The sequence below is a fragment of the Zalophus californianus genome, chromosome 9 (genome assembly GCF_009762305.2).
Source record: "Zalophus californianus isolate mZalCal1 chromosome 9, mZalCal1.pri.v2, whole genome shotgun sequence".
Taxonomy (NCBI): domain Eukaryota; kingdom Metazoa; phylum Chordata; class Mammalia; order Carnivora; family Otariidae; genus Zalophus; species Zalophus californianus.
Window position 1 is genome coordinate 30,492,056 of NC_045603.1, and position 23,094 is coordinate 30,515,149.

At 38.3% G+C, this 23,094-nt stretch overlaps 1 protein-coding gene across 4 annotated transcripts in view; it reads left to right on the forward strand.

The window, feature by feature from the left end:
• POC1B (POC1 centriolar protein B) overlaps positions 1-23,094 on the forward strand; it is a 96,194-nt gene that overhangs the window by 50,428 nt on the left and 22,672 nt on the right. For 3 of the 4 annotated variants that reach the window (XM_027593637.2, XM_027593640.2, XM_027593639.2), the window contains one exon: positions 5,606-5,686. The exons of the other annotated variant lie outside the window; for it this stretch is intronic. In XM_027593637.2, the coding sequence (XP_027449438.1) occupies positions 5,606-5,686 (81 nt within the window). The remainder of the gene's footprint in view (positions 1-5,605; positions 5,687-23,094) is intronic. 4 annotated transcript variants of the gene reach the window in all.

The window sequence follows — 23,094 nt, forward strand, 5'->3', positions numbered from 1 at the left end:
TATTAAAAGATGTAGAAAAAAATGGCTCCCAAATGATCTAGTTAATTTCCCTAAGTTGCTCTTTTTATAGTAACCATGAGTATTCCATTTCTGAGTTTGAAGCAACATAGTATTCCTTTGGTTTATATTTTTGTGTATTTTCTGTGAGGCTCATTTGAGTGGCATAACCTCAGTCTTCTGGGTGAAATCGTTTGACCTTTTGTGAAAGCCACCCATTTGCCAGCTTTAGGTGCTTTGCTTGTTTGAAGGTAGAGTCTTAGACCTTGGGTTCCAGCTGAGGAAATAAGTAAATTACTAATTCTTACATGGATAGAGAGGGCGATAGCAGCTTGCTTTTAGAATAAATGAAAGAAGGCCACATGAAAGAAGGCACACAACATACAGTCCCAGCTCCAGTGGCGTGAGATAGATCCCTCCTGTGTCCTTTCCACTGATCAAACTGTAGATACTTTGTTGTAGCACTTCTGGTCTACACACGCCATCTTTTTTTTTTTTTTTTTTTAATATGTATTTTTAAATTTTAAGTAATCTCTACATCCAACGTGGGACTCGAACCTACACCCCTGAGATCAAGAGTCGCACACCTACTGACTAAGCCAACTAGGTGCCCCCGAGGCACTCCATCTTAATTAAAAACGGGAGAACAGCTTCTTTCTTTTTCTAGTGGGAAAGAAGCCCAATTTTAAAACAAGGTATCTTTTTTTTTTTTTAAGATTTTATTTATTTATTTGAGAGAGAGAAAGCACAAGCAGGGGGAGAGGCAGAGGGAGAAGCCGACTCCCCACTGAGCTGGAAGCCTGACACGGGGCTCAGTTCCAGGACCCTGGGATCATGACCTGAGCTGAAGGCAGACACTTAACCATCTGAACCACCCAGGCGCCCCCAAAACAAGGTATCTTAACCCAGACCACATTGTGCAATGGCACATCATTAATTCATGCTGTCTTTATCTTCTTCAGACTGGCTTGAGCTGAACTGCACAGTTCTGCCTCCAGACAAAACAAACTTTCCTTCTCGAAGGGGAACTTAATGTGTGTGTAGTACCTTCCTCTTTTGCATATTTTAATGGGAAGACAGTAAAGCCATCCTAAGGGTGACAAGCACCAAAACAGTTATTCTAGGAAAATTGCAGAATATTGTAGGAAGGGATTATGGTTAGTTAAAAAGAATTTATTAAATAATTTTTCTGGTGGCTTTTAATTTTATAATAGCCATTTGTGATGAACTTAATCTATAAGTTCTTAATATTGCATAGGAAATTCTGTGTGATATTTAACAGGAAGGAAAAATCCCTTTAACTTAACCAAATATCTATATAATAATAATTTGTGACAGTCTGGCCGTGATTCATTGTTGAAAAATGATCAATTTAAGTCTTCAAGTCTGAGATTGGGTTTTTATCTCAATCTTTTCTTAAGGTTGGAAACATAATTTTGGATAAAAAATGACCACTTCTCTACAAATCTTGTATTTTATTTCTAGCCATGGCATATGTTTATATGTTTGGGCCTCAATAAATGTTCTCCAGAGATTACATAATAATAATATTAGTAATAATAATATTAAATGCATACAAAGTTATTCTAATTGGCTTACATAATTCGCATTAAATCTTCCTTTAGAGCTCTATGAAGTACTATTTTTATTCCTTGAGAAATTGAGGCACATGTAAGTTAAAACTTAAAGTTAGTAAGTGGCAGTGCTAGAATTTCAGCCCAGGCTCTCTGGTTCCATTTTGTGCTTTTAACCATTTCGATGTAATGCTTCAAAATAATCAAAATTAAATGGTACTCTGTTAACAGATAGTAAGTCTCTATGTGCTGGGCATTGTACTAGCTTTAGAGTATGCAGCAAAGAACAAGATAGGCAGATTCCTTGCCCTTCCGAATTTGTTAGTAGCAGTCCTTGTGCTCTTTGGACTCCTCCGTGTGGTGGGTACACAGGGCCTCAGAATGGGGTGGTGCACACGAGGTTTCTCTTCTGCACAAACCCCTCAATGATATGTCCTGGTTCAGTCATAGAGAGAACTCAGCCCCTCAAGACAGCCTGTTCCATTTCAAGGTCAGTGTAATTATGACACGGTTCTTCCCTTTAATAAGGACAGAGGGCTAGGAGGGACTGTTAATATTCCTGGAGGGAAGCTAGCAAAGAGCCTCACTGGAAGCATCACCCTCTCCACATATTTTCTTTTGGAGAAGACTGTAAAGTTTTCCTTAGTAAGAATGCCCTGCTCCATTTAATGTATGTGGCAGCAACTTGTTAGTTACATCAAGAGTTTTCCAACTTTGAGAAGTTTACGGATTTCTCTGTGAGAGATACTGTTTCCATGGGATTTAGATTTTTTGAGCAGTTCAAATTTCAGATGGTAAAACCCGGTTGTATTTTTCATAGGTAAATGATTTCATATCTACACTAGGTGGCAGTAGATAAAAGAGAATAAAATGTCTGCAAGCCATCTCTTTGGCTGGCTAGGCTAAGATTGGAAGGAGAGTGATTCATGCTCAGGTTTCTTATCTTGGCCTCCCACGTGGACTCAGAGCTGATAGTAGGAGGCTGTGTTTTCTGCTCTCTGGAGCCAGAAAGAAACAGAGGTGCTGGCAGGCTGCGCGGGTAGGCCCTTACCCTCATCCTGTATGGCGCTAACCCCTTTTCTGGGGCGTGGGCATTCCTGGGCACGCACCTCTAACACAAGGGGCTGGATAATTATAAAAGCCTCTTAACGTTTCCAGAACTCTAGCCATACCTATCAAGCATGATAAGTGTTCTTAAAATCATTCTGCTCCTCTTCCCACGGGCTCAGCCTTACCACGGTCCTGGACTGTTGCAGTGTTCTCACTGTTACCCGCTGTTTTTCTGGGTACTCCACAGGCCTCTGTCAGATTCACCTTGCTAAAGCACATTGCAGGCTCCCACTTTTCTGTGCCTTCCCAAATTCCTTCACCCTTCCCGATTTGCCCCTTGCCAACCTGTCTTATTACTGCCCTGTGCAAAAGTATCATGTCAGCATTCTGCCTCTGTGCTCAGGAATGCTCTTTACTTCATCTCTGTCTGGTTTTGTTTTCTAAACCTTTTTTTCAAGGATCCATCTTAAGCCCTTCCTATGTTTCCTCCGTGGAAAAGATTTTCTCCCTAAGTGCCCAGTCAACAGTTTCTTTTCTGAGGTTCTTGTATACTCATTGCTCCTACCATTCATTTGATACAAAGTTCTCCTATCTTTGTTGCCCTTTGTTAACTAGTTTGTATTCACAATCTTTAGTAAGTATTTGATGTTGAGGTGGGTTTTTTTTTTTTTTTCCCTTTGGTCTCCTTGAATTCTGAAGTAACCTCCTTCAGAAGTAATCGCCAATCTAGTTAATTATTCCCTTGCTTTCCTTTTTTCATTTACTGTAATATATTTTAATCTATAATTAGATGTTATTTAGTTTTAGGTGGTTTTAAGCTTTATACAAATGAAATCATACTGTGTGTATTTCTTTATAAACTGCTTTTTCACTTAAAATCCTGTGGGGCGCCTGGGTGGCTTAGTCGGTTAAGCATCTGCCTTTTGCTCAGGTCATGATCTCAGGGCCCTGGGATTGAGCCCCACATCAGGCTCTGCACTAAGCAGGGAGTCCACTTGAGATTCTCTCTCTCCCTCTGGCCCTCCCCCCTGCTTATGTGTGTTCTCTCTCTCTCTTTCAAATAAATAAATAAAATCCTTAAAAAAATTTTTAAAATCCTGAGAGTCGTACATTTAGATTCTAAATTTGTACAATCATATCTTGTACGTAGTTGTATTTCATATATTTTCACTGCTGTATAGGATTCCAGTGAATGTACCACAGTAGTAATTACCACGACTTACTTGTCTTATGTGTCTTTTTTACTGTTGATATACATTAGGGGTTTTGGGGTTGTGGCTTTTGTTTTTCACCATTATAAACAGTACTGCTATAAACAAGGCTGGCATCATTGAGTTTTTTCATTTTCAGAACCTAATAGGTGTGAAGTGGCATTTTGCTTTAATCTGCTCTAATTACTAATGTTTCTGTAAATCTCTCCATATGCTGATGAACTGTTAGGTTTTCTCTTCCATAATTTTTTTCTTGGGATCACTGTCTTTCACATTGATTTGTAGATGTGTAAGAAAAACCTACTTTTCCAGTTTTAGACATAATCTATCTCCTTTTCCATGATCTGATTGTTAACTTTGTGGTGTCCATTGTTAATTGCCTTTCAGAGATGCTAAGAGATTCTTAATTTTGATGTCATCAGATGCATCAGGTTTTTAAAAATTCAATGTTGTTGTTATTTTTTGCCTTAGGGTTTGCTTTTGTGGCTCTTGTTAAGATGTCCTTCTTGACCCCATGTGACAAAGATATTCTTTACATTTACCTTATAGTTTATAACTTCCTAGTTTTTTTAAGATTTTATTTTTTTATTTGAGAGAGAGAGAAGGAGAAACAGTGAGAGAGTACAAGCAGGGAGGAGAGGGAGAAGCGGGCTCCCCACAGAGCAAGGAGCCCAGTGTGGGGCTCGATCGCAGGATCCTGGGATCATGACCTGAGCCGAAGGCAGATGCTGAACTGACTGAGCCACCCAGGCGCCCCTGTAACTTCCTAGTTTTAACATAACATTTAGGTTTTATAACCTATCTACTGTCCACTTTTGTATGTCATATAGTGAGCCAGTTTTCTTAACTATAATCATCCTTCCTGTATTGATTTGTGGCGCTATTTTCTTTTGTATTTATTTTCCATGTATGTAGGGTGCTGTTTCTGAGCTCTTTATGATATAGCATTCTATTTAGTTAAGTCTTTTTAAATATCTTTTACATTAGTTTTGTTATTTTTCCCAAGAGATCTTATACATCTTTGTATTTTTATTGTGATGTATTTAAATTTTTAATGGTATTTTAAATGATGTCTTTTTATTCTTTTTTAAAAAATTTTTTATTATTGTTTTCAATGTAAGCTCTACGCCCACCATGGGGCTTGAACTCACCACCCCAAGATCAAGAGTTGCATACTCTACTGACTGAGCCAGCAAGGCACCCTATAAATGATGTCTTTTTAAAATTTACATTTTCTGTGTACTGAAGTACAGACATACATTTGATTTTGTGTATGGATTTTGGATCTCATGAATTCTCTTATTAGTTCTAATGATTTAGCAGTAGATTCTCTTGGAATTTCTCCATAGATAATTACATATGAGTGACAAGTTTTATTTCTTCTGTTTCAATTCTTACATCTTACACCTTTTATTTCCTTTTCTTGTTTTAATGAACTGGCTAGGACTTTTTTCTGCATCTTTTGAGGTGGGTTATTTTATTTTATTTTAAAAATCCCTTTATAAAGGTGAATTATGTTGATTTTCTAATGTAAAATCAACTTTTTATTCCTGGGATGAATTCAGCTTGGTCATAATGATCTTTTCTTATACATTGATAGATTTGATAGGCTAATATTATGTTTAAAATTTTTGCATCCATGTTTATAAATATAGCAATATATTTTAATTTTAGAATGTATTAGGAAATACCCTCTAGGTTGTTACAAATAGCATCCCTGTTTTTTATGGTAGGAAAAAAACTAATGTTCATTTTTCTTATATATATACACAGATTAATCCAAAGCTTGAGGTAATTGATTTGCAGACTTCTTCTCCCCCTGTTGTGGACGTCCTTTCTTTTGATTCTACCACAGTAAGTTTTCTTTGACGTTTAAGTGGCATTTGATTATTTGGCAAAATCCATTTTCCTTAAAAAGCGTGTGGGAGAGGAGATAAAAAGTGGGCTAAATAGCCTAATATTTTAGCATTAAAAAAAAACTTGTATGAAGAGTCATATTTACAATGTGTCTAAATAGCCACAAGGGGGAGCAGCACCAATTTTCAGAAAAGCCTTTACTTTGATGACCTTAAACTCAGTCTAACCCATCCTCACTGTCTCATTCCCTATTAAGGTGCCATCCAGGTGACATTTCACTTTGTTGTCACAGAACAGATTTTCTTCTCTGTTAATTGCCTTTCAGAAATGCTAAACTCACTTCTAGTTTTCTTCTGAGAAGCTGTAAAAAAGCAGTCATTTCTCTTCGTTCATCCCTCTTGATGGATTATCCAGAGATTCAGTATTTCTAGTATTTGCAATTTTGTTTATAAAAACTATATACATATAATTTATTTACTCAGTGTAAAGTCAGAGACTGAGAGTTTCAGCCTTTCAATCTGAGTCTGTTAGGCTTTGCAAGGCAGCTCATTGCTCTCATCAATTCCTGCTACTCAGTGCAAAACTAGTCATAAGAATGAATAGGAAGAATGGCATGCATGGTCTTTGGTCACACTACTGTGATGGTGTCAGTGTAGTTAAATATTTTGGAGAAGTTATTGTGTGGCCAAGAAAGAAAACAAATAAAAACACTTGACATTATGACATTACACCCTTTCCAGCAGATCTCAAGAATGGTATTTTTGGTAGAGGAATTCTGTAGAGGGACTAGTCCATGTTGAATCTATCCTGTACCAGAAAGCACTGTACTTATTAAGGGTTCTTTCACTGTTAATCCCAGGCAGAGAAGACTCACAGATCACTCATGAGAAGTTCCAGCGACAAGAAGTCACCCCGGGTTGGGGTGGGGGGGGGCGGTAACCAACAGGCTGATTGTCATGCAGAGTTGTCACAGAACCTCAAGCAGGTCTGTGGTCCTGTCTCTTATAGTATTCATGTTTATAAAATATCCCTCTTAGCACTTCTGCATTAATAGCTTACTTATGACATTAAAAATTAACTGGACATCTAATACTTGCCACATTGATTGGTGGCTTATAATAGGTACTTAATACATTTATGTTCAATGACTTACTCAACAAGCATAAATTCAGATAAGATGGCTTTTTGCCCCTGTAGTAAGAGGAGCAAAAGAGAGGTGGTTTTTGAGATGTGATGCCTTCTTATGAGGCTATTAGTCTACGGAATTTGGGTATTCCTGGCTTAGAAGTTATCACAGATTATCAAAAGTCTTTGGTCTACATTTTGAGACTCACTCTCCCTGCTGGTACCTTTGAAGTTTTGCGAAGCCTCGTGAACTGAAGAACCCAGATGTTTATTTTACAGTATGCTATGCAAGTGGCATATTTACCACGTAGCAAGTGCTAGCAGGCTTATCTATCCCTGGATGGTGATCCAAAGGTGCCCAAGTCAGCCAGTCCATGTTGTAGGACCCTGACTCAGGGACTACAATGTATATGGGACTTTGAGAGGACAATCCTGTATGATAAACACATGACAAGTTTGCAGCTATGCCCATAAAACCTTTAATAAGACTGAAGAGTACAGATACTGTCCACATAAGGATAATATTGGGTTGGATTATATGAAATTGCCATTTTATAGGCAAAAATGGTCTAATGTCAGTGATTTCCCATGGTTCAACCCAACAGAGAAGGATTACAAAGAAGACTCTCTACTGTTACTTAGAGTTGTGTGCTTGATGCTTCATAAAAATAAAACAGAGAAGAAAACACAGGAAAACAAAAACCTACTTGCTATAAATCAGTTTAGGATTAGGCTAATGAAGTCCTGTCCGGGTAGATTCTTTTTTTTTTTTAAGATTTTATTTATTTATTTGAGAGAGAGAATGAGAGAGAGAGAGCACAAGAGGGAGGAGGGTCAGAGGGAGAAGCAGACTCCCTGCTGAGCAGGGAGCCCAGTGTGGGACTCGATCCCAGGACTCCAGGATCATGACCTGAGCCGAAGGCAGTCGCTTAACCAACTGAGCCATGCAGGCGCCCCAGGTAGATTCTTTTATAATCTGGAAGATAGCTGGTTGCCTCCAGGCAAGGTATAAAGACCCCTGAATTTATTTATTTTACTAGGACATTCTCCGAAGACATAAATATATGCTCATAAGGCATCTTTTTTTATAAATAATATCTCTAAAACTTTTCCCTTTAAATTTTCAATATCTATATATCTTCCTTTTAGCTCACTGATAGATAATTGGGTAGAAAACTAAAGTGAAATCACTTTAAATGTCCATCTTCTCATTAATCTACTGGTAAGTAATTCTTAATCTGTAGTCCCTGCACATTGGCTGCTTTTCTCTTGCTTCTGCACATCAAATCAGGCATAATTGTAAAGGAGATTTCGTTTCTGCTCTGGCATGAAGCATAACTGCATTGAGTATTTGTGATGTGAACTTTGCATGTGATTATAATTCTAAAACCCAGAGAAATACTAGAAGCCAAAAAACAGTATTTAAAGGTGGTTTTGGTTTTTGTTGTGGTGATTACTCCTTATCTGGGGGATTTATTTGTTCAGTTTTCATAGAAGACTGGAAGAAATTTTCCTTAGAATTCATTCTATCAAGAATGGGACATAAAAAAGATTACTCTTTAAGCCTGAATTTGTCAAATTTCCTAGTAGGATAAAAGCCAGGTTTGTTATAAGAAACAGTTGGCTTCTATTTCTGCTTTGACTTGCTTTAGTATTACATTCAGAATGATTTCTAGATCTGAGAGTACTGATATCTAGGCTCTGACGCTTTCTTACTACAGTCATGGCGTACAGTGTAACAGTTGGTATCTTTGTGGCTTGTGCTTGTGCCTCTAATGGCAGCAGGACATCTGATACAATATTTCGGGATCAAAATAAGCTGTTACCAATTTTTTTTGAGATTTATTTGAGAGAGAGAAAGTAAAAGAGCAGGAGCACAGGGGGCGGGGCAGAGGGAGAGGGAGAAGCAGACTGCTCACTGAGCAGGGAGCCAGATGTGGGGCTCAATCCCAGGACCCTGGGATCATGACCTGAGCGGAAGGCAGACACTTAACTGACTGAGCCACCCAGGTGCTCCACCAACCTGCATTTTTAAAGCTTTGCTGTTAAAAACAAACAAATAAAAACAGAATGGGGGGGCAGTTTGTAAAGGGATATACTGGCTGTCAAATAGATATAATTTTAAAATGTTGATCTCAAATTCCTAAATCTTTATTCTGATTACATTGTTACTTATTAGGTACTGATTTTCTGAGGGTTTTCCAAGATTCCATTGAGTCTTTTTAATATTTTCATTTATTCAGTTAGAACTAGACCAAGATTTTATCATCACAGTTGTACAGCATCATTTAGCATTAGCACCGACGGGGGATGTGGCTATATGGCATGTTCCAGACCCTCCCCTATTCTCACCTCTCTCCTGTAAGGTAGCAAGATAGGAATTTCTCTTCTGTATCCTAACATAAAGTCTTTTTTAAAAACAATACTGACTGTAAACAAAATTTATTTAAAATACTCTAGGATTATTAAAATATTTTATTCTAGGTCAACTATATTCCTAAGTTTTGATGTATTAATTTTACTGTTACTTGTCCTACAAATGAACAAAATGAAATTGATAGTCTTGCTAGTGTTCCTCTGACTGATTATCAAAACACTGGACTCTTCACTGAGAACCAAAACAGTGTTCTCATCTTCATTCTGGCAACTGTGTAGAATATGAACTTAATGTGCGTACCTTTCTTTAGAACTGGGGACAGTATTTCAGGTCAAATTAATTCTTTATGATAAATGAGAATTTGCAATTATATTATAGAAAAAAAATCAAGGGTTTACAGTCTTTTGTTGCTCCATCAGTCAAAATATTTAAAATTATAGTACACGAAGACATTACATGAGATGCTCAGTGAGCTGACTTCAAGAAACTTACAACCTAGCCCAATAGAAATAAAAGACGCCTGGGTGGCTCAGTTGGTTAGGCGACTGCCTCAGGCTCAGGTCATGATCCTGGAGTCCCGAGATCGAGTCCCACGTCGGGCTCCCTGCTCTGTGGGGAGTCTGCTTCTCCCTCTGACCCTCCCCCATCTCATGCTCTCTCTCTCTCTCATTCTCTCTCTCAAATAAATAAATAAATAAAATCTTTAAAAAAAAAAGAAAGAAGTGGCAATTTCAGCATACTAGATGCCAAGTGTATGTAATTGTCATGAAAGCTTATTGATGGAAGTATTCAGGAAAGATGATTAATGGGCTGGAGGAAACTAGAGAATTTCTCTAGAAGGAAACTCTTGAGCGGTTCTTGACCTGACCAGTTGGATAGGATTTTGATTGGGACATTCCATTTGAGGAAAGCAAGATGTAAGTAGATGTCTCAGAAATAATTGAAAATATATACCCCAATAATAAAAGTGCATCGGTCTAGTTTGGGATCTTTAAGTTGCTTGACTCAGTGGGTACCAGATGTGGTAGAATGCCAGGAACATGCCGACTCACAACATATATGTCTCTTAATCCATACCTGTTGAGTAACTATTCTGTGTCCTTCACTGTTCTTGACTTTAGAAAAAGTGAACGAAACAAAAATACCTGCCCAGGAGAAGCCTGCTTTCTATTTTGTAGTGGGGAAGACAGGCAATTCACAGATTAAAAGGTAGACTGTGCAGTATGGTAGAGCATAGCGTATGTAGACCCCTGCCAAAACACAAAGGCGTAGAAAGCGCTGAAGGCAGACAGGAGCAAGGGTGTGCTTTAGGTAGTATGGCCAGGACAAGTCATGCGAGAGAGGGCCCGTGAGGAATGAAGTGAACAAGCCATGTGGGTATCTGGGCAGGCGCTCCAGGCAAGTGGGAGCAGTGCCAGAAGGGCAGATTGAGTGAGATGGGGGCCACCAGAGGGTTTCCTTCTGAGGTGGAACTTGTTTGACTTAGGTTTTAATAGGTTCACTGTGGCTATGACTGTGTTGAGAATCGGCCCCGGGGTGGTGGTGGAGAGAAGCAAGCAGACTGGCTAATTAGGAAGCTAATGAATAGTCAGATGGGAGGCCGGAGTCCCTTGACCCACAGTGGTAGCAGAGGAGGGTGGTGTAAGTGATTCGATTCTGGATGTGTTTTGAAGGCAGAGCCAAGAGGATTTCCTGACAGGTCGGTTGTCAGCTGTGGGATTCCCTGTCTCCTTTCCCCAGGGACAGTAAGGTGTAGCCTTGAGTAACCTCAGGATAGCTGAGATTATCTCCTGGCTCTGCATCACTTTGCCAGAGGGATTGCTGAGAGAAAAAGAGCTGTGGTTTTACCACATCCTTTTTAGGCTCAGGAAAGCGATCAGATCAGCTGAATTAGTGCAAGAGATACTCCGCTGTTGCTGTGACTTAGGGAAGCACAGTAGTAAAACACACCCCTCCCTCCTAGATGTCATTGAGATTGGTGTTTTTCAGCAAAGCGCACTTTTTTGTCTCAGTGTATTTTTAGGAAGAAAAGTGTTACGTGCTTTCATGGAGATGGTCATATGGTATACACTCTCTGAAAAATATTAATGCATTGATAAAATATACGGACATACAAAGAGGAAACTTGCAGATACAGAGAAAATATTTCCATGGGTGTTGTGGCAACAGTTTGTCCTGGTTACTAAACAACATTGCATAACTAGTTCAGAGTTATTCCAGTTCCTAACTGCTTATGTAAGCAAAGATTTGGAAAGACTTACTCAAAAGAACATGGTGTATGCAAACCTAACTGTCTCAAAACTAAGATTTGTAACTTTAAAAGTGTAAAATGGTAATATGCAATTTATTGTCCTCAGATTCCCCATTTACTTATCCAGGAAAATAAGTAAAAATCAGGTTGCACAATCCTCCTGCTTTCACTACTTTCCTGTAAGCTAACATCGCTGGATTTACATATATAAACCACCTCCAAATTTGGAGGTAGGGGAGATTCTTTTTTAAGTTTTTAAACTTTGCAGTATTTTATAAGGTGGCATTTAATTTGTAAGTTTAGTCCATATGATTTCTGAAACTAGATATGTTTGTAACTTTGTTGCCGCTTACTAAGCTTTAGGAAACAGACAATTTAACGGTATCTTTAGACATTGGTTCAATGGCCCTGCGGTATCTTTCTCCTGACCCTTGCTCTAAGCGTTTGAAAGGAAATGAACATAGATGTTTGTAGAATCTGTATCCAGACTCACTGGCTGGTACCTTCCACAATTTGTCCAACTTTTATTAAAAGACTTTTAGTCTTCATTTCAAACAATAATGAGCATGTCAATAGGATACAGTAATTTTTTTTATCCAGAACTCAAAAAGTTAAAAGTAACTCTGAGATGCTTAGTAGGAATAAAAGAGGAATTCTCATCTGGGTTGAGAAATAATTTTAAAACATTGTCCTTTGACTGCAAGAATTTATCCAGGTTGCATTATCCAAATTGGTTTGTTAAAGCTCCAGGTCACGTTCTTACACTAAAACATTAAATAAACAGACAAGTTTAGGAAAAATTAATAAAAGAAACCTGTCTTACACTCAGAAAAAAAAAATTGTCCTTTGAAATTATAAGAAATGAAGTAATTAAATTGTCAGAGACATTTTAAAAAGAAGATATACATGATAATCAACAGAACTAATGGAGAAAAATGTTTTCACAGATCTTTTACCATTTAGAAGAAAACACATTTTCTTTGGATACAAGTTATTTTAGAGATAGGAGAGAAAATATTAGAGATGGAAAGAGACTATTTCCAAATTAGTTGTATCGTTGCTTTTGAAGTATATCGTGACCCATATATTATAAAAACTACCAACAATTGGGAATGTGGTAGCTGACCTTTTAAAAAATGTATTTTTTGGATTGTAAAAAGAAAAAAAAATCCAACTAAAACTTTTTAGTCTGTTAAAGGAACATGACTTTCTTTTTCTTTCTTTCTTTCTTTCTTTCTTTCTTTCTTTCTTTCTTTCTTTCTTTCTTTCTTTCTTTCTTTCTTTCTTCTTTCTTTCTTTCTTTCTTTCTTTCTTTCTTCCTTCCTTCCTTCCTTCCTTCCTTCCTTCCTTTCTTCCTTTCTTTCTTTCTCTCTCTCTTTCTGTCTGTCTTCCTTTTTTTTTTTTAGAAGACACAGATCTGGTAATCTGTAAAATTTACTAAGATAGTACAACTAGAAAAAGAGATTAATAGTGTGGGTCAGAGGCTTTCTTTTTTCCTTCAAACAAAATGTACTTTTAAAAAAATCATAATGATCATAAGTTCCAAGTGTTTGACTTAGCTATACTGAAAAATGTACTAATTTGAGTTTCATTCTCAGTTTCAAGGTTACTGGGAAAGAAAGCTTACGTAAGTGAGTGTTTCCTTTTACCAAAAAATGTTATACAAATGACATTTCAACAAAAATGATTTAGGACTTAAACTCTTCTTTATGAAATGTACAAAAGAAAAAAAGGAGACTCTCTACAAAAAAATTTTATAAAATACGCTATTTGGGAGCCCAACGGAGTACTTTTTTAGAATTTCCTTTAGAAAATTAGCACATTTCTGGGAACTGGAGGTGTTGGAGTTCCAGGTATTATTTCTGCCTTCCAGCTTCCTGAGGTACTGTCTTTATAAGCCGTGACCCCTAACTGCTGCAGTACTACCCAGGGTCCCGGGCCTGGGAATCTCAGCCAGCTGCACCCCGGGTTCCCACAGCTGAGCCTGAGGCATGCTGAAAATGCGCACAGCTCTCTCCGCCCACACATCCAGTAACAACTGGTTCCTTCCTCTTCCTGTGGAAGAGCAACATCCTCTGAGATGAGAAGAAATGCACCCTGAGGAATGCAAGAACAGCAGTGAGCTTTTCACACAGGAAATTACTCCAGTAGCACTCTGAAAAGTGCCTATCTCTTGGACTGTCAGCCGGGAATGAGCTTCCTGCTGCTGACCCAGAGAGTGGTTCACTGTGGAGCTAAACACCACATGTGGGTCTCAGAGTTTCGTGGAAATCCGGGAACTCAGCTTTCAGCTGTTCTGTCTGTCTCTACCTGTCTGGCTTTGAGTTATTTGGTGCTGCATACACGGTAAAGCTAGTTGGCTTTGCTCATCTCTTTAGCTACGTGACAGTTAATTATTTGGTGGAAGTAGTCAACAACCTGCTAATAATGAATTTTCAGTCATTTCTTTGTACTTTATGAAATCAAGATTTGTAAAATATCTTAGGGATTCAGAGAGATTAAAACCCCTATAATCAGTGACGTGGCTATTAAGGCCAGTGCTGGTCCTTGTCTAGTTCCTCCTGTGTCTTTCCGTTTCCTTTCTTTTACTTTCTGAAGTAGGCATTCCTATCATGTACATTTCAAATGGATTTTTACAGTTGAAGAATGTTTTGGTATAACTTGACTTTTTTTAAAACTAATTCCTATAGAGTTTTCTCTTTGCATGAGATAATTGTGGCCACTACAAAGCCCAGTTTTTATATTACAAATACATTTCAAATTGCTTTCCAAATCATTACAGAATTTTGCTGGGTTTCAATGCTTATGGTGGCAAAATTCTTTTACTTTTCGCGTGCTTGGATTATTTTACTAAAACACATACAAGTTAACTTGTTTGTTCTAAGTTGAAGGGAGATGGAGAAGGAATGCCAGGCATTTCCTCTTCCTTTTCAGAATGTCTTTTTAACGAACATTCCTCTTCCCTCTGAACAAACCATCTCAAGTCAGCTAGGGGCCTCTAAGTGCCTGGTGTCCAGTAATCCAACATATTTCCTTTGTTCCTCCAATGCTACCGAGGTAGTTGTTTCATGCATTTACTATTTCTTCTTACCTCCGTGCTCCGTTTCAGCCTTTACAGACTTCCAAACCTGTTTTACCAGCTCCCTATATTAAATTCTCTCTGTTAAAATAACTGTTGTGGTTTCTGTTTTCCTGTTGGATCCTGAATGATCATTCTAAAGAGTCTAAGTCATCTTAAAAAAATAATAAGATGTACTGACAAAGACTTCTATTCAAGTATGTTTATTCCAGCATGACTTATAATAAAAGGTGGACACAAATCAAATGTCCTATCCGAGAGTATTGGTTAAATAGAAGTATAGTATATCCATGGATGGAATATTATGTAGCCATACCATATTTAACAACAACTAAATACAACGTGTGTGATTCCGGATTTGATCCTGGGTCAGTGGGAAAATTGCTATATAGGACACGATTAAGACAATTGGCAAAAATGTAATATGGGCTGAATATTAGATGGTAGTATCAATGCTAAATTTCCTGATTTTGATAATGATACTGTGGTTATATGGGAGAATGGTCTTGTCCTTAGTAAATACCCACAACAGTAATGGAGGTAAAGGGGCATAGTGTCTATAGCTTCCCTCAAAAGATTCAGAAAAAAATTAGATAAATAGATAATGATAGAGAAGTTGTGGCAAAATGTCAATACATGAATCTGCATGAAGGGTATATGAGAGTCCTTTTCATTATTCTTGCAACTTTTCTATAAGCTTGAAATTATTTTAAAGTGAAAGTTAAAAATCACTTATAGATCTTCATAGGGAAGTATGATTTTTATTTTTAAAAATTTTTAAATACAGTTTTTGTTTATCTTTTTATTAAGTGAAAAAAAAAAGGATATTGTAAGCAATACGTTTCTAATTTTATCAAGGGAAACAAATATGTGTATCCATTCAGTGGAATTCTTTCTGAGCATCTTGTATGTATTGGATACTAACCAGGGCACTTGAAATTTACCCAAGGCCATCAAGCCAGTAAGTAACAAAGCTGGATTTTGAACTCTGTCTAGCTTTAGAGAGCGTGCTTTTAACCACTATATAGTGTGAATGTGTGTATGTTTTTAAAGCAGTAACTTTCCTAATTATACGAAGAAAGAAAAATAAGGAGAGAAAACACAAGAAAAAAAATTACCAGAGGCAACTGTTGATAACATTTAAAATATAGTCTCCCAGGAAGAGGTTGCTGCTGTTAGACACTAGAGGCTTGGAGAAGGGGCACTGGTCACCTGGTGCTAGTGTGTTTGTAGGGTCAAGGCTGTTGCTGGGAAGAGGCTGACCGGAGCAGCAATCAAACAGGGGGAGGAGTCTCTTCTGTCGCTTCTGACCTCTGGCCTCCCCATCGTGGCTCCTTTTGGCAGAGCCTATAAGGGAATAAAGAGAAAGCTGTAGTTTGCAGAGGCCCGATCTCAGCATTGCAGAACAGTTTTGAAGGGTGGATTTGGAACCAAGAAACATTCTATAAGAGGAATCACCGAATTAAAGGATAAGAACTTAAAAAAAAAAACCCAAAAACTATAAGGCTAATTCAGTCTATAATGTGTGAATTTGGATTCCCACTAGTACTAAATGCGAGTGCCCATTTCCTACATTTTAAAACATATGTCAGGTGTTATACTTATTTAAGTATTATGTTTAATTTAGAAAGCCTTTCAAAATGTAATAAGCAAGAGGTGTTAATTTTTATTTTTTAATGACTTGTGAGCTCTTTAAAAATGTTTATTTTTGATAAATGAAAATTGGATATATGGTATCTAAGGTGTACAGTGTGATGTTTTGTTATATGAATACATTGTGAAATGAGTACCACAGTTGAAATAATTAACACATCTATTATCGCCCATAGTTACTGTGTGTGTGTGTGTGTGTGTGTGTGTGTGTGTGTGTGGTTGTGCGCTTTGACCTGTTTTCATGATTTCTGCTCATTTGTATTTCTTAAAATTGTCTACTTGTGTGTTTTGCCCATTTTTTCTATTTTGTTCATTTTAAAATTGATCCTTAAGTCATTTTAATTAATAAGGTTGACTGTCTTTGCCATGTGCTACAAAGTTTTCTTTGCTGTTTCCCCTTGAATTCTCTTTCTGATTTTTGATAGGTTTAGTTGCATTAACTTCTTGAAAAATATCATTATTTTAATTTTATGATTTCTTTGGAGTTTGTGCAAAGAATGTCCTTCCCTATTCCCCAAATATATCGCTAGCTACTCTTCTTAAGGTTTTTTTGTTTGTTTGTTTGTTTTTAATGTGAGAGAGAAGCGGGGAGAAGCAGAGGGAGAAAGAGAAAGTGTATGCAGGAGCTGGGGGGGAAGGGGGAAGGGCAGAGGGAGGGAGGTAAGCAGACTCCCCACTGAGCGTGGAGCCTGATGCACTGGACTCTATCCCAGGACCCTGAGATCATGACCTGAGCTGAAACCAAGAGTCAGATGCTGAACCGATTGAGCCACCCAGGCACCGCTTAAATTTTATTTTTACAATTAAATCTGAAATTCTAGATGAATTAATTTTGGTTATAAGTTACATATTTATAATTAACAAAGTTATCCTCCATTTGTATTGTTTCTTTCCTCACTGATTTGAACCTTCTTAAAACTGAATCCTTATATATTTTATCTATTTGGGGACTTTTGTCTTCTGTCTTATTGATCTGTTTGTTCTTGATCTATTTTCATACCTTTTTAATTACTGTAACTTCAGAATATTTCATTAAAATATAGTGTACAAGTTTTCCCTTCAGATGTTTCTTGGATATCCATATGAACTTTAGAATTATTTTGTTAGTTCTCCAAAAACTTTCCTTTGGAATGTTGATGGGAGTTGCATTTTATTTATAAAATAATTTGAGGAGGATTGCCAACTTTACCATCTTGTATTTGCTCATCTGGAAACATAGTATTATAGACATGTATTTTAAAGTTTCACTGAGTCACGTTTAGGAGCATTCTCCTTACATGTCTGTGGTTTCCACAAAAATAGTCACCATTTTTTATGTACAACTAAGCATTTTGTCTCCTCACTAAGGATGCACATAGACTCTCTCCACAAATTTAGCTCTAAGGAGGTTAAGGTAGCTTGCCTGGGGGCACCTGGGTGGCTCAGTCAGTTAAGCATATGACTGCTGATTTTGGTTCAGTTCATGATCTTAGGGTCTTGAGATCAAGCCCTAAGTCAGGTTCTGTGCTCAGCAGGTAGTCTGCTTGAGATTTTCTCTCTCTCCCTCTTCCTCTGCCCTCCCCCTGCTCACAAGCTCCTGCATGCACGTGTGCTCTCTCACTCTTTCAAATAAATTCTTAAAAAAAAAGAGGTTAAGGTAACTTGCCCCAAGTCACACCAACTGTGAAGTGATAGAGGCGAGCTAGGGCCCAGATGGGACTAAGTTCAGAGCGCAAACTCTGCCCCCCTGCACTCTATCACTCCCAAAATAGTTAAGCTACCCACCCCACATGACTTGTCATTCTGAATCCTGATTTTAGCTTCCTTATTATCAACAGGGCTTATCCTAAGTAAATATTTCTTCACTGTAGTATAACATAGTAGCCAAAAAAGCCTGATGAATATTCGTTTGGGGAGAAATGTGGGACAAGTTTTGAGGACCTCAATACTTGGTTAGGAGCATATGGAGAAATAGGCCCTAATGTCAATGCTTATAAGTAATTGGTTGTGGAGCCTACTTTGGGATTTTATACATTACCCATTCCTACTTGCCAGGTACTTAAATCCTCAGCATATACCAGACTTTAACAAGCACAAAGCCTTAACTTAGTATTAGAATCCTCACCAAAAAGAATTGTGTTTAAGACACACTGTCTCTTATTGATTATTCAGGAGGTATGCCATATAGTGTGCTCATCATAGATTGTTCAAGCCTAATTGTGTAGGTATAGCTTCCTGGTAAGACTAGTTATTGAGCTATTATATCTTTAAATCTCTTTCACAATAATAGAATGGCCCTACCCCCTTGATAGGGCTTTTTAGTTACTTTTCTTTTACTGCTCCCCCAAGGTCCCCAACCTCATCCTACTACGGATTTTCATTTTTTGTTTGTTCATTGTTTTTGAAGAAAGGATATTCTTTGTGGCAAGAATTGTGAGCGCGTAAGGTTTCTTTGGTGCCGTTATTGTTATCAGTTCTGCTGTGTGCAGGTTTTATTTCCTTTGTAGAATAGATGATAACCAGTTTCCATCAGATTTGGTTATGTGTGATTTTTATAAAGTGAATCCTATTTTCCACTGACTTTTATTTTTAAACAGAAATATGTTTTCTTGGTAAATAGCCTCAGTTTGCTGGGCTGGAAATCTTGTGGGCAAGGCGGGAATGCATACCCAAACTCATACTTTGTTTGTTTCTCTTGATTTGAGGCTGTACCCATTTGCAGAATCCAGGTGGTCCCCTACAACCTTTCTCTCCTATTGCTGTTGTTATTCCTCAGATTCTGAGTACTTACAGTTCCCAGGGACCTGGTCCTTCCATGTTCATTGCTCCTCAGGCTCCGCTGGTATCGCCTCTTTGGGAGCCATTATGTAACAGAGCTGTGTTTCCACGTTACACCTTGTCCCCATTGGTGGAAACTTTCCAAAGACATTTCCTAGTTCACTTGGACAACTTCTGTTTGAAACTGCAGGTTCAGCAAAATGGATCTGTGCCCTACTTTGTCCATTCTCTACATAATTAATATTATGTAAAATGAATTAATTCTAAATGACATCTAGCATCAGGCAAATTACCATGCTGAGGAATGTTATTCCAAATTCTGAAATATGCCCTGTGAGGACAAGAATAACAATGAAATTTGGGGATGATAAATAACTAAAATAATTTCTTATCTTAAACAAAACTGGAAAATCATTATTAAGTGAAGACAATTGTGTGCTTTGGAAAATCAGTTGAAAATTTGAAAAATTTGACTAAGCACTGTATTCTCCCAGATTTGTACTTTCAGAAAATTCTGTGTACTTTCTTTATAATTCTGTACACAGTAAAATTTCTGAAAAAAATTCAAGATGTTAATGCTATTTTAAAAGTTCTTTCTTTTTCAAGAAATCATTTATATACATAAGTGTTCTGTGAATTATGAATGCATAAAACTATGGCTCTTTGCATTTTGGGCACTAATGTATCAGAGGGTCACATCCTTTTCCCTCACCTCTGGGAAAAACAGTTACTTTCTGGTATACATCTAAATGACATGAACAATTGCACAAAAATAAGATTATTATTAAAAAAAATACATCACCATTTTTCAAGTTGAGTATACTAGGAGGTTTACCAAACAGAATTGAGGGGGAAAAATTGTTTTAATTTCTAAATAAATGATCTCTTCCCTTAAGTACACTTAAAACTTGTATTCAGAGAGCAACAATTTTCTCAAAGATATATTAATATTTTAATCAAGTGTTAATATCTTTTTATTTGTGCTACTACGTGCTTATGACTATTTTTTATGTATTTATTAGTCAAGGGAAATGGCATTCATGGAGTTTATATCTCAGACTATGTTTTGTTCACTTTCAGCGTTCACTTCGGCGCTCCCTCCAGGCGGCTCTCTTGGCGACAGAGCTCTTGCTTCTGCCTGTCGAGTGTCTTACACAATTAAGCTCTTCCATCATATTCCCCATCATGTAAATGTTCTAGCTGTTGTATCCAACCATTAACTTATATAATTTTTCCTATAGTACTTTTAGTCAATTTCTTTCCCTAAACACAAGAAAGAATAGATTTTATGAGAATCTAGGCAATGAATTTGAAATGGAAAAAAATCAGAATGTACTAAAAGTTTTTGTCTATTCCTCCTGCCTCATTCCCTCCTGGTGCCAGAATATTTCTCACACCGGGGTAGAAGATTTGGATCTGGCCACAATAAGTAGAATTTACTTGTTAAACTCTGTCTCTTATATACCTGGCACAAGAGAATCTGGAGTACTTAGTAGACGGTACATGGAGACTATGTCCAACCACGCTTGTTATAATGAACAAAAAGGCCAGTGCATATGGAATCATTTACTATCTGGCCATAGCTCAGCAGACCCCAAATGAGCAAATCTTGGGAAGGAATAGAACATACCTCTGAGAACTAACCACAGACAGCTGGATTTCTGTAGGAGCTGAGCTCAGGGTGGTGAACCTTGTTGTGTTAGTGTGATTTGGCCTGTCAGGAGAAGGCTCAGTGGACACTGTTCATTCATTTCTCAGAGAGGAATGTGCCAGGTCTTAGGTGGGAACTGGGGGCTGGTGAGAAGGATGAACGTAGATTGTAAATCTAAGCAAGAGCTATCATGGAGAGTTACATGGTACAGTGAGAGTATGAATTGGGGACATTGGACTTCATTAAGTGTGTGGGTAAGGTAGAATCAGAGAAAGTTCTCCTGGAAAGACATTTGAACTGGCACATAAAACCTTGCTATTCAGCAACCCTCAGTTTGTTTCCTGAGATTAAAAATTCGTCATATCAGTGAGATCATATGATACATGTCTTTCTCTGATTGACTTATTTCGCTCAGCAGAGGGGAAGGGGCCGGGAGGATGGGTTAGCCTGGTGATGGGTATCAAAGAGGGCACGTTCTGCATAGAGCACTGGGTGTTATGCACAAACAATGAATCATGGAACACTACATCAAAAACTAATGATGTAATGTATAGTGATTAACATAACATAATTAAAAAAAAAAAAAAACAAACCCTTGCTATTCAGGGGCGCCTGGGTGGCTCAGTGGGTTAAGCATCTGCCTTCAGCTCAGGTCGTGAGCCCGGGGTCCTGGGATTGAGCCCCGCGGTGGGCCCCCTGCTCAGCAGGGAGCCTGCTTCTCCCTCTCCCTCTGCCACTCCCCCTGCTTGTGCTCTCTCAGACTCTCTCTCTCTCTCTCTCTCTCTCTCTCTCAAATAAATAAATTCTTCACAAAATAAAAAAATAAAACCTTACTTTTCAAAATGTGGTCCATGAATAGTTTGCTTGAGCATCATCTGGGACCTTATTAGAAATACGGATTCTCCAGTCCCATCCCAGACCTACTGAATTAGACTCTGCATTTTAATAAGATCCACAGTGGTTTACATGTACATTGAAGTTTGAGAAATGCGACCTAAGCTTCAGCAGTAGTTGAGATGAGAGAGTTAGGAGTACTGGAGTGTTCTAGACAGAAAGAACATTGTGTGCAAAGACCATCTTGCGGGGGAGCTAGGTGTGCCCTAGGCACTAAAAGAGGGCCGGAGGCCAGGGCTGGGTGGGAGCATGTAGTGTCCCAGCAGCCAAGAGAGGAGTGTTTCAAGGGCACGGGTATGGCAACATCGCTGAAAGCCAAGAGAAGGACTGAAAAATGTTTGATGAGTTTGCAGAGACTTTTGGTTACCGTTTGGAGGGCTTTTTTTGATGGAGTAACACAGGTGCAAGCCAGTTTGAAATGAGTTGAACAGTGAGTGCAGGGGGAAAGGGTGGGCAAAAGATACGGCTAGAATAGATCATCCTTTCTTTTATTCAATACATTTGCTGAACGTTGTTATATAGCAAGCAGTGAGAATGTACAGATGAGGGACGAAGTCCAGAAATAGGGATATATGCCTAAGTTGCTATGGGAGGACAGGAGCAGAGTGGCTAAATAAGGAATGTGCATGTGTGTGTACACATATGCGTATGCAGACTAGAAAAATAAGGTGGGAAACAAAAAGTTAATCAGAAATAACCTCCCATTTGGGTTGATACCTGAGCAGATTCTTTAAGAATTTGCCTGATTATATGGGAAACGAGGACAGAGCTCAGTTTCTGCATAGTCAAGAAGGCTTAAGAGGGCATGGTGAATTCAGAATACTGTGGGCATTCTTGATTGGCTGCAGCATTGTCGGGGGGGTTGAGGGGTAGCCAGAGATGAGGCAGGAGAGAAGAGATGAAACTGGATCATGCATGACCTTGAATGCCATTTGAAGGTGTTTGAATTCACCGTGAGAATTTCAGGAGGACCAGTGAAGGATTTTAAGCAGGAGAGTGACAAGCAAATTTGAATTTCAGATAGGTGCTCTGAAAATATGATAAAGGATGGGTGAGCGGGAGGTGAGACTGGAGGCATAGAAAAGTAGGGGGCACTTGCAGTAGTAATCCGGATGCAAAGCTGGGAGTGCTTGATGGAGAGCAGTGACATAGGGTAGGGAGAGGAGGTGACTGATCTTAAATTTGGAACTACTGAGTAAAGAATTTCCCAAGATAAGACATAGAGTCTGGGGATAGAGCATCCAGTCCAGATAGAGACTTGAGACTCTTTATTTGATTGATCAACAGGATGATCCCAAACTGCGCTCCATGGTAAATACTGTTGCGATTATGGTGAACCAATGATCAGCACTAATCTCGTCCCATTCATCAGGAGGGATCATTATTAAAAGGCTGTTTATTTGAGAAATGCTGGTTATCTGGTAAATACTATGACTGAAATATGAAGCTGATAAAATTGGTTATGTGTGATGGCAGGAAATACCAGACATGTTTTAGTGGTGGCACAGCTTCCTCTTTAAGAACTGCCTGCCTCTTCCTTTGTGTGTGCACGTGTGCGCGTTCACGCATGTGTGCACGCAAGTTATCATGATTGCTAACCACTCTTTTACAGAGTTAG